The sequence below is a fragment of the Peromyscus californicus genome, unplaced genomic scaffold (assembly GCF_007827085.1).
Source record: "Peromyscus californicus insignis strain IS unplaced genomic scaffold, ASM782708v3 Scaffold_18__1_contigs__length_77618521, whole genome shotgun sequence".
Lineage (NCBI taxonomy): Eukaryota > Metazoa > Chordata > Mammalia > Rodentia > Cricetidae > Peromyscus > Peromyscus californicus.
This window is the reverse complement of record NW_026294480.1, coordinates 11903824-11916268: the sequence shown is the minus strand read 5'-3', so window position 1 is coordinate 11916268 and position 12445 is coordinate 11903824. Positions and strand designations below refer to the sequence as shown.

Here is a 12445-nt window from a genome sequence, read left to right as displayed (position 1 = left end):
ACTGGAGCCGTGGCTCGGGCAGCAAAATAGCCTGTCCTGTCCAGGTCACTCAGGCTGTGTCACTTTACCACAGATGTAAATTATTTTAATACAGATGACATTTTCACAGAAATTGGACAACCTTTTTAATACATATAGAAGACAATGTTCTTTTTTTCATGAGGATGCCAAACCAGATATGAAAATCACAGGCTTGACAACTGATGCTTCAAGTCCAACTGAATGCTAACCACCAAAGGCATCTCTTTTCCTTGAGTTACATTATTTAATTGCTCAGCTGTTCTTGTATCAAGTAAGTAAATAGAGTGCTCCAGAGTACAGATACATAAAACAGAAATCGCTGACTGCTGAGCACATCAAGTCAAATTTCTCTGATGAGCTTCATCACCAAAGAAATTAGGAAGGGAGTTAGGAAGCTGGAGGCTGGACATTTGTTTCCTGGAAGTGTAATGGGGCAGGTTTGTTCTAGAAAACAGTTCTAGATTCTTTCCACCTGTACTGCACTTAGCAAAGGACCCTCACCTATCCCAGAGAAATGAAAACTTACATTATTGCAAAACCTTGCATGACTGTTCACAGCTTCCCTTTTTAAACAGCCCCAAACTGCAAACTACTCCAATCTTCTTTATGAATAAGTGGTAAATAAAGTGCAATATATTTGTACTGTGAAATGCTACTCAGCAATAAATGGGAAAGTGGTGTTGATACACGTAAGGAAGTGAACGGGTCTCTAGCATTAATTGGGTTGAAAAGACAACCACAAAAATATTCATGACTCCACTTATCTGTCATTTCTGAAAGCCCCCCAATAATAGAGATGTGAGATATTGGTTCTTGCTGAGGCTGGAGACAGCTCTAATGAGGAAGCTGAGCCAGAAAGTCTCGGGCAGTCAGACCTCCAGCTTCTGCAGGAACAGGAAGCAGCATGCACAAGAACGGTTCTGATGACAGAATGAGTCTGTGTCACTGCAGTTTGGGTGTTGTGGCGGTTACACAAACCTACACACGATGAAGCAGCAACAAACACATGCACGTGGGTGTGTGCACTGGCGTGCTTCCCCGGCTGCTGAGGAGACCTGGTCAGGGCTGAGGGTGGCAGCTCCGAGTGCGGCTGCACACCATGGAGCCTGTGCGCTGTGCTCCTCCCCCGCTGCTTCCCTGGGAGAGCTGAGGCCTGGCTCCAGCAAGCACAGAAAAGGAAGTTGTCCTGTGTGTTTGCTAGGAATGAATGAAGTCAGACTGGCACTGAGATAAAGTCTCCAGGTGGGTGGTGGGCCTTTACTTCTGACTTCTGAATGACATGAGATGTTCTCTTTCCCCAGGCAGTGCTCAAAACAAAAAAGTGTCCGGTTCAGCACCAAGTCTGCAGAAGCACAGCCAGCTGTCTTTACTTAACCCACCCAGGATGGCAGCAGCAGCCTGGTTCAGTGGGAGTGATCCTTCCTGGCGACCAGGGATTCTGAGAACAGAAGCCAGTGCTGGGTCACTGAATCAGCCCCAGAAACAAACTGGCAGCAAGCTTGCTGTTACCACCCAGTTGCCAAGTGACCCGTGAATGTCAAAGGTAGTTAGTAATTAAGTCACGAAGTAATTCTGAGAATGAAGTTGATGAGTAGAAATGGGTGAAAGTAGTAATGTTTTTTATTGGATACAAAAATAAAAATATCATTCAAGGCACTAAAGCTAAGATCAGATGGTAGACTAAAATTATCATTTCACAGACTTGTATTAAGTGTCTAAGTCTCGGAAGAGGCTGTGTCGTGAGAACCCAAAGGAGCCAGAGCTCAAACTATCAAGAGACCAATGTCTGAAGCGTGAGGGCAGCTGTGGCTCCCACTGAGGTGTCCCTTCCTCACATATCACAGCAGGTTCAGGTCACAACCACAGAGCACAAAGAATGAGTTACAGGAAAGGAGGTCCCAATTACAGTCAGCACCGATGGGGATAAACATCACAAACGGTACTGAAAGGTAACAAGACTCACAGGAAAGGACTGTATGCAGGAGGCTCAGAGTCCTCCCAAACAAAGTCCACACTCACATTAGGCCAATAAACATCCCATGAACTACTTCAAAACATTCAGGAAAAGACAATGTGGGTTGAGAGAAAGATTAGCAAGGATGTGTGAGTCCTGCAGCATCCCATGATGACTTTTGGAGGAAGTGACCTGGAATGCTTCTAAATCTGGCTTTAAGGGGGAAACCGAGGCTGCTAAATCTAGCATGAAGATATAAAATAGTTGCCTTCTATGAAAATAAGTCTTTTTTCTCTATTCTAGGAACAAGAATCAAACCGGTACCCTTCTCCAGGGTAGGACTGTCTAAGACCACAGACCACTTCAGTGTTCTTGCTCCATTCAGCTCATGCACAGACACCATAAGCTATAGAGAAGGAACATTCCAACACTAACAGAGAAGGCGGATGGCCCAGAAGTCCAAGGTACAGTGGCCATCATCTGGAGGTCTTGGGCCAAGTCTTATGCTGATGTTCAGGGAGCTAGCCACCAACCCTCTTCCAGGTGGGACTCCCACAGACACCTCAACTAGCTGGCCAGGAGTAGTCACCTTGACCTGGGACCTTCCAGACTGATCTGCTATGGGACCGCCTCATTAGCCAGAAACTAACCACACAGTGAAGAGTGGCACCCACACTGTAGAGAATCAAGGAATAATCACTGTGCATGCATGCAAAGGACACCCTCTGGGTCTGGAGAGCCTTATCAGGAAACTTACAAAGTTCGATGAATTTGCCTATGACAGCCAGACAGACAAGGTTCTCTGTTGTAACCTCTCTCAAGGTAAATGTCTGAGAACGCCTTGCACCATGCATCTGTTAGCAGCCTGTCATTTATCTGATGTCATGCAAACACCTATCAACGCAATCGATGTGTTTCCCTCCTCTTGCTTTGTTTTAACTGTTACTTCCACTTTACATGAATTAAAGTTCATCTAAACTTCAGTGAGATTGTCAGAAGCTGTTGGAAAAGGACAACTGAAAGCAACCTTTCTCCTTGTATAGATCTAGTGTCTCTTCCTGGGGAGGAGCACGTGCAGTACCGAAGGAAGACACAGTGGGCACTCGGGCTACCCAGCAGGAGATAAATCCTCTGAGCAGGAGTCTGGGGCTGACACGAAGCCCAAGCACTTGGAGGAGAAGACCCTGGCTGGTGCCAGCCAATAGGATACTGTCCCCGGCTACACTGTAAGCACCTCGCACATGTGTGTCCTCTATGTGTTCCTCACTCGCCACCAGTTATCCCCTTATCCTGGGTCACCTTAGGGATGTGAATCTGAGAGGAAGCGGTGGAGATAAATATGCCTACCAGGGTGGTCTCACCTATGAAAGGGAAAGAATGGACCACAGAACCTTCTCCAGGAGAGAACGCATCACCCAGAAGACAGACTGGGGCCATCTTAGCCTGCAGACACATGGACACTAGAGATCACAGAGTGCAGACCTATAAAAATTGAAGATGTTTTCATTTCAAATAGTTTGCAAGCCCAGTGACAACACAGACTCCAGTGTCAGCTGCCGAACACTCTTATAGTATTGTTTTTCCTTGAAGATGATACCGTTATTTAAAAAAAAAATCAGCAAACCTTATCCTCTGCAAAATGCTTTCCTCTCAGCTGTCCTGATATGTCTGCTTGGTGAAAACCATGACACAGTAGACAAGGTATCTACCACAGGCTGACTTATACAAAGACTTCCGTTCCCAGGATTGCTAAGCCACTGGAGAATAGTTCCAGGCATGCAGTTCAGGCAGGTACCACACACCATGTACTGTACAAAGGAGGTGCCTACTCTCTCAATGTGCTGTCAATTCCCTCTGTGGCTATCACCTTTCCCACCTCTCCTGCAGCATCTAAGACATTCAGAGCACCAGTGCCCTGTGTGGTCGGTCACAGGGAACGGGCTGGGTACATGCCATCCAGCACGTTTACTGCTCCTGGCTGGCTGTCATTCCTCATCAACTCTATTCCTTTCTCAGCTTGGATGTTAAATGTGTAGTAAAAAAAAAAAGGAGAAACTAACACAAATCGGGTAACAGAAGAACACAGAATCCTACATGGTCAGTGCCACCACAGGTATGTAGAGAACTCTAGAAAAATGTCAATAATAGCAGCTAACTGTGGACAGGGCAGGGGAGGCAGTAAGACCCAGCCTGGGAGGAAAGTGCCATAGATCTGAGGATATTGGATGGTGGAGCTGGAACCTTGGAGAAGGAGGAGTAAACAGAGCAATATCAGCAGGAGAGAGAAGACAGTCCCATTGTGAGGACCTACACGTGATGGGACACGTGAGTCCAGAGCAGGAGACAATCTCAATCAGGCTACAAGGGGGCCGGGGTGTGGAGCAGGCTGAGCTGGGGGAGCAGGAGGTGGCTCCTGCTCAGAACCAGATGATCAAGGAACTCAGTGCAGTGACCACGCCGCCAAACTAGAAAGTGCCAGAAGAATATCCATTGAACACATTCCTGGGAAAAACAGACTGTAAATATTTCCAAGTCTGTCTTAGGTGTGGTATAATCAGGAGCGGAGGGAGATCTCTATCTCAGAACCAAGAAGTATCATAGTATGTCACAGCATTTTGTAAAGGTCCTTCACGGAGCATTTTCTCCCTAGTCACCTAAAAGAAAACTGAGTTTATTATAAAAACCCTTAAAAGAAAATAAACCCAACGTATAATATTGTCATATAATCTAAGCACTCATGAGACTGAGGCAGGAGGATTGCTGCAAATTCACAGCCAGCCTGCATTACATAGTGAATTCAGGGCCAGCATAGGTTACATAGCAAAAATATTTCCAAGAACAGACGAAAAGTAACATACTAGTTTCTCTAATGTAATTTTATATCTACCAAGTACTTTGTATATATGCATATGGTCTGTATCTATTTGTGCTGTATGTGTACAATGTGTATGATATATATAGTATGCTTGCTATCTACCTATTTTTCACATTACAAATAACATTATCTCTTGAGGTAAGTATGTTGCCAAAGGCACACACAAGGACTTTAGAACTGATATCAGTGCCATGTTGACTATGGTAATATTTAAACTCAATACAAGGTAATATAACTTTTAAGAGTGTGTGAGAGTAGTCTGTTAAGATCAGAAGGCTATCACAACTTTCACCCCATGACCAGGCAATACACAGAGACCGGACACCCAGCAGTGATGCCTACAGCAAGCAGGACCTCATAATGTTCTGTGCCTGGAGCACCGTTCCTCTCTACAGGAATCTCATTCTGTTTCTTGTTTTCCCTGCTCATTTCCTGACCCACAAGTCTCCCCTCCACCCCCACCCCCACCTCCCGGCGGCCGACTACAGGCAGGTGTGCATTCCTGTGAAACGGCCAGCTGCAGAAGTCCACTACTTCCTGTCTGCCCTGATGCACTTGGTACTAACATCTACCTGCCATCTTGCATCCAATGTCTCTCATTATGACAAAATTAAGATTCCTTCCCACAAATTCAAAGACCCCGTCAGCCAGATTATATTTTGTCATCATAAGATTATGCGTTACCTCTTTTACATGGGTGTGGAACGACACAGACATGTCCAGTAGGATCTTCCGTTGCTCAACTCGCCGAACAAAGTCTTGTATCCGGTCTTCAAGCTGATGAGCAGCCTGATAAATCTCTTCAGGGTCACATTCCCCAGTCTGAGCCAGCTGTTCCGCTGCTTCTAACAACTTATCCGCATTTGTGTATGTGTTCTGCACAAGAGAATGCCCAGAGGAACAGAAGGTGAGCACTCAGCACACAAGCCGGCGTGGACGCCATGACACAGCAACAAAGAACCGATTAGCAGCGTTTCTGATCATTTACTTAAGTTAGACAGAAAAAAAAAATATGATAAGGAGCAATGGTTCCAGGAGGCCCACACATCCCTATCAGTAGCCTTTTCTAATGCCAAGCAGATATTACGCACTGGCCAGAACAGCTCGTGACTCAGAAAGGGCTTTTAGATTTTTGCTAAGGTGGAGTCAGGAAATGCCCCATGACCACAAATGCCTATTTCACTTTTTCCCTCTTGTTTTTATGGCAGAGTAACTGTGCTTTCTCTTCCCTGCTTCATAGCAGACAGTTTCAGAAGGAAAGGAGAATTCTAGTGGCTATAAATGTCAGTGTAGAAATGCTGCTGTGAAGTGTAAACACCTATGTGATGTGCTCTGAAGACTGCTCTACTTCAAGTCCTGATAAACTCGTGGCTGCGGCTGCATTTCTCACATGAGCAGATAAGCTACAGCGGGACTGTTCCTGGAAACTGCTCAAGGGGGCATTACCAACGAGAGGAGGCGCTGAGACTAGCTGGGGGCCCTCAGTGCAGGCAGAGCAGCCTGCCCTCCAGGCAGGACCAGAAAGCCAGCCTGTGGCTCTGCTGAGGTATCGGTTAGCTCATTCATCCTATCCTCAACTCAATAGCTGAGCAAGGTAGGTGTCTCCGCACAGGGTGGAAGGTGGCTCAAAGAATGGGAAGGGTGTTCCTGGAGGGCGAAGCAGGCTCAGTCAGGTGATGAGGGCTTGAAATAGCATGGGAAGCTAGGCTCCAACTAGACAGAGAGGATATCTCTATCAGTCTTTTCTGTTGCCAACAACACAATCTGACAGACACAAGAAGGTTTATTGCAGCCCATGGTTCTGAAGGCCAGGATCGAAGGGCTACATCTGATGGCCTTCTTGGTGGTAGTCCCAAGGTGCTGTAGAGCATTATATGAGACAAGCATGCTTGTATGTCTCTCTTGGTCCTTCTTTTCTTTAAAAGTCACTAGGATTCAATCATGGGGGATCTGCCCTGATAGGTGCATCTAACCCTAAGCCCCACCTCTGGACACCAGCCCAACTCATCTCCTCTCCTCCTGCATCACTCTGGGGATTATTTCAACACATAAACCTCTGGGGAGGGCACACCACACTATACCAAACAAAAGCACTGTTTCTGATACCTAAGGCTCCTGTGCATCTTGCAAAGCAAAATCGGATCATTTGATGACTTTGAGGTAAACTCCTTATAATCATAAGCATGTAAAAATTGAAGGGAGATGACCTCCTTCTTTGATAGGAAGAGCATGGACAGTCACATTCCAAAAGAAGACTAACAAACAGAAGGAGTTAGCAGCCACAGCATGACGAAGCCCAGTGGGGCAGGTACTAAATCTCCAAGAGCCAGGTCTAGCACCCAGGTGCAGACTATGAGAAATCAGGCCCCTCATGTTTGGGTCCTACTGCTTTGCTTGTCATTACCAAGGTAGCTGCTTTCCAGGGCTGCACGCCGATACCAGCAAGTGTCTGGGGATGTATGGCATGGTGCAGCTTTCTGAGGCATGTATGGAAGGCAGTCCCATTCCTATAGGGCAACACTCTGGGCCTCTGACGCCATGAAAAACTTGTCTTTGAACTCTGGGCTTTGTCTGATGTATCTGCTGAAGCTGCCTGGACCTTGTAACTCCTGTATCCTACATGCTTGCAAAACCAGCTTCCACCTGGGACCAAAATCACTCACCGGATCCTAGGCTTTTTCCAGTTTATTCCTCCAAACACTTTCAACCTCTGGGTGTAACTGAATTGCAAAGTAGTATTCATTATTAGGAACAGCACCAATTTTCTGAATCTATTTTTCATTATGGTAACAAAATACTAGAGAGGGACTAGCTTTCTATATGGATTTACTTAGCCTACAGTTTTGGAGCTCAACAGTTCAAGATCAGGTGGTCCCACTGGTTTGGCCTCTAGTATCATAAGGAAGAGAGATCCCATCTTAAACCAGGAAACCAGGCAGAGACTGGGATCTAAAATTCTCTCAAAGAGTGTGCCTCTGACTAAACCAGGGACCTCACTGGAGGCTGCAAGGGCAACTCTTAGAGGCTCCACTTTAAACTTGTCAGTATGAGATCCAAACTCCCAGTACATGGTCCTTTGGGTGACAACATCCAACATCTGTTTGAGGAAGGAGTGCCCTCCGAGTTAGGAGACTAGTTAAATTTAGCCGTATCAATCAACTGCTTCAGGTCCAATGGGGGTTGGGAGGCTGAGTGCAGTCACCAGCTCGGTCTGCCCCTCGGAAAACAGAACCCTGAAAATGTGTTTCTGAAGAAAGGAATTCTGTTTTCTCGCTGATTGTCACCACAGCTTTGAAGTAATTTACCTCTCCAGTTTGATAAGTGAATCTTTAGTTGACAGTGCTTCCCGACAGGAAAGCATTACTGAATTGTTGAGGGCCTCTCTAGGACTTCATCAGCAGTAATAACGTTGAAAAAGTATTTATGTAAAGGAACAAGTGTGTTTTGAGTGACATTAAACCACAACCATTCATTGCCTGTCTCATCTTACACCTGAAGAAAATGATGGTTGTACAAAGGAGGTAAGGGCTTTCCTCAGAAGAGAACCACCTGGGGGAGGGGAACAGGATGGAGACAGGAACATCACGTTGGCATCGGAAACCCTAGCTAGGTCTTCCTAGCAACAAATCCTTGCCGAGTCCTTCTGGACTGGACTGGCCTGTCAGTGGTTTCAAAGGCTGATAGCTAAGCCATCCATATTGTCAACCCTAGCTTTTGAGCAGCCTCTCTAAACCCTACAGAAGCCCTGTGACAGGGACAGTTCACTTCCACCTCCCTCTAACAAAACTTAGCTTTGCTCAAGTCAGTCAATAGAGCTGCGGCAGTTCAAAACCCCAAGACCTGGCAATCGAAAGCTGGCAGGCCTCAGGGGAGTTGAAGGGACTGGCTGTCTCCCTTCTTCAGCCTGAGAGACCCCTCTTTGGGCCATTCCTTTTACCCCCAACAGAGAATTAAAAGACATAATTCTAGGAGCAGGCCATGGAGCCCCAAGCATTTCCTCTTTCTTGAGAAACAGCCTGTATTGTGTAACTAGCAGACTTTGGGACACGAGCAGCTGCAATGCAGACGAGTCCTCCTCCTCCTGCTCTCGGCCACGAGGGCCCAGTTCTCACCAAACACGGCACAGACTCTGTTTACAGTAAACGGGAGTGTAAATTTCTAAATAACAGAAAATGAGTATTGAAAGGCATCTTCTTAATTAGTGATTGATGGGGGAACCCAGCCCACCGTGGGTGGTGCCATCCCTCGGCTGGTGGTCCTGGGATCTACAAGAAAGCTGAGCAAGCCCCGGGAAGCAAACCAGTAAGCAGCTCCCCTCCATGACTTCTGCATCAGCTCCTGCCTCCAGGTTCCAGCTCTGCTTGAGTTCCTGTCCTGACTTCCTTCAGTGATGACTACAACATGGAAGTGTAAGCCGAATAAACCTCCCCAAGATGATTTTGGCCATGGTGTTTCGTCTCAGCAATATAACTCTAACTAAGACACCAACTACTAGCTACATCTGTTAGCATCTGACCAGAACACCCATTATTTTCCCAGGGTGGGTGGAGGTTCAATAAAGTAAGATGCTCAGAGAATAAACACTGGCAATAAACATCATCTACGTTAGGTCCTGATGTAGCTGGCCAGTGTCCAAGTGCTGTCACAGTCATCGCATGAAAACTTGGTATTTTCCATCATCTAGATGTTCTAGGTAAAGGAACTGGAATTCTGAGCATGCTCAGTCATTGATGTCTTCCCTCCCTCCCTTCTTTCCTAATGTATTCTTACAGCAACCTGGTAAAGGGAGATACTACTATTATTTTAAAGTTAGGGGGAAAAGACTCAGAAAGACTAAGTCATTTGCTGAAGGCTGGTGGCTGCACAATCAGAAAGGAATAGTCCCTCATTAAGTTCTAGGAAATGTGATGGGAAAAGCAGCCTCACAAACCTGCCCCTTCTTTTCTTTGCTTCTCTGTGGTGTGAGGCTCTGACTAATGCTGGGCAGTTGCTACGGCACTGATAACAACTGCAGCCACAAGCGAAATGCTTTATTAAAAATAATCTGCCCCGAATTCTCCATTGTTAACTTTAAAACACTAAACTACAAGACACCTTATATTAAAAGCTGAATCTATTTAACATTGGAAGCTTATTATACATGTGGTGAAGTTCAGGCCATACTACACATGCGGATGCACTGTATGTGCACGTGGCCACAGCATCCTCCTAGCAGAGCAATGAACACAGTGGGGACACCCGCTAGTCCTCTGAAAGTCTAGGAAGAACCTGGCTACGTGACAACTTCTTAGACCCTCGTCCAGGAAGACACAGTAATTTCATGGCACACACCAAGCGATCCACAGACCTGCTCTGAGGAGAATGCCTTGGGGCAGGTTAAGACTCTGCAAGGTGAAGTGCAGAGCAGTGTAAACACTCACAGAGTGTGGCTCCACCAGAGTCGCTAGGGACAGCCAGGAGCTGGCTGCTCTCGGAACCAGCCATAGAAACTAGGTTTCTTGGGGTTTACTTGCCTGTTGTAATTATAGTTTGTTCAATTTAAAAACACCGCCTCAGAAAACTACGTAGAAAGTAAGAGATCGCTGTTCAAGGAGTGGCTTCCTTTCCATCAGTCACACGTAAAAATTTTCACGTGAAACGCGTTTTTAACTTTTATGGTAGTACAAGAAAATGCTCCGTAGCTGTGCATGCTACACAGTACACAGCAGCCAGCAAAGACGTATTCACAACCAGTGCACAAACAAAGAAGAGCTTCACATTCATCACATGGAAGTTCCTGCTCTGCAGGATTGTAAGCAACAGGGACCTGTGCTTCCTAAGGAGGCCACAGCAGCATCTGAATCAAACACTGGCACCCAGGGCACCTACATCTAGGGTGGGCACCTGAGCAAGTCAGGTGGGGCCAAGGGCTCGCTTCCACCAAGGTTCTTTCAGGGTTCCTCCTTCCTAGAACACTGGAATTGCTCTACAGAATAAACCTATATTTAGCACATTTTCAGAGAACTGAATCATACACTTTCACTGCTTCCTTTTTTAATCTGCTTAGGCTATTTCATCAAGCCACAACTCACTAAGTTCCCAAGAAACGGCTGTATTAAGCAATTTGCTACTTTTAAGATCTCTGGGGGCTGGAGTGATGGCTTGGCAGTTAGGCACAGTGGACTAGAGTTTAATTCCCAGCACCCATGTGGCTGCTCACAAACACCTGTAACTCCAGGTCCAGGCGTCAAATGCCCTCTTTTGGCCTCCACAGGCACCAGGCATGCATGTGGTGCAGAGATATACATGCAGACAAAATACACACACATATAAAATCAATAAATCTTCTAATAAAAAAGAGCTCTGAACAAAAACCAACTTAGAAGAATCAAATGCATCACAGGGATCTCCGAGACAAAACCCATCTTAACAACAAGAGGAAATTTCTTTTCTAACTCTCAGACTTTGTTTTCCCTTTGAGAATATATTGTATACTAGGAGCTCCTATCTCAATTTTAAAGTATTTCAACAGCCCACTGGCCCCTAAAATACCAGAGTCCAAATATGGATGTGGATGCCATAGTGCCACTGCAATTTGTTTTTACAGGAAGCAGACAAGGATGAGGGGCTGAGACAAAGCTGCCTCACCCCTTACTTTCCCCATAGCCAAAGCAAGAGAAGCTACTCTTTTCTTGAGGAAAAGGTAGGTTTTGATGAATGGAGCTTTAAACCCAAAGTATGCTTCCTTGAGAGAGAGAAAGACCCTGTCTGTCTAAACTCCATCTGCCATACATAGTCGTAGGAAAGCCAAGCTGGAGTCCCCAACACTCATGACCTTTTCCACTGGAAAGAGCTGCTTCGAGCAGGGCTAGCCAGCCCATCTTACAGGTTCAAGCTGTGGCTCTGTGGCTGCCTTGCCTCCTGTCCTGTGGAGAAGCCCCTCTCTCTGCTCCAACCCTTGATGGCGTGCTTCTGAGGTAGCACAAGCTCCTCCTGGAATAGCCTGTGGCTTTGGTCTTCTGGGCTTTGGTGTGGATGCATGCATAGGTATGAACAGGAACCTAGTAATACTGACCACCCACGCCTGCTACACAGAGACTGAAGAGCACAGACTGAGTAGGTGGGATACTGTCACTCAAAAGTGAGAGGAGGGGACAGTGTAAGCCGCTGGGTACCCAGTTCATGGGTGTAGAATGTCTACTCTGAGCAAAGTAAACTGCTAAGGGCCTGCTGTTTGCAAGTCTGGAAGTGGGTGGCCAGGAGGGAGAGTAGAAGCACTGGAGTGCCCTCTGCATCGACCGTCTATGGAGCAAATGATGCTTTTCAAGAAGAGTCACGGACAAGTACTGAGAGGTAGCTGCTGAAGATGCTGGCAACAGAGGACGTCACTGAAGAGCCCAGGCTCCAGAGAGGGGCTGGAGCGCGGGAGGAGAGAGACAAAGATAAGATCTGGGAGACAGGAATACACAAAGAAAACCCCAGCTGCAGCCACGCACTAAGGTACTGAGTCCGAGCTATGTGGAGGACAAGCTGGCTGCGTACAAGCAGCTCTCTTGCCCCAGGAGGCTGGGTTCACTCAAGCCTGGCAGGCCGTGTGGTTCTACTGCCTAGCCACC

The 12445-nt window shown here is 46.5% G+C and overlaps 1 protein-coding gene across 4 annotated transcripts in view; it reads right to left on the bottom strand.

Moving 5' to 3' along the window:
* Window positions 1-12445, bottom strand: part of Trio (trio Rho guanine nucleotide exchange factor) — a 313159-nt gene that overhangs the window by 142476 nt on the left and 158238 nt on the right. For all 4 annotated transcript variants that reach the window (XM_052743040.1, XM_052743043.1, XM_052743042.1 and 1 more), the window contains exon 11: window positions 5535-5726. In XM_052743040.1, the coding sequence (XP_052599000.1) occupies window positions 5535-5726 (192 nt within the window). The remainder of the gene's footprint in view (window positions 1-5534; window positions 5727-12445) is intronic.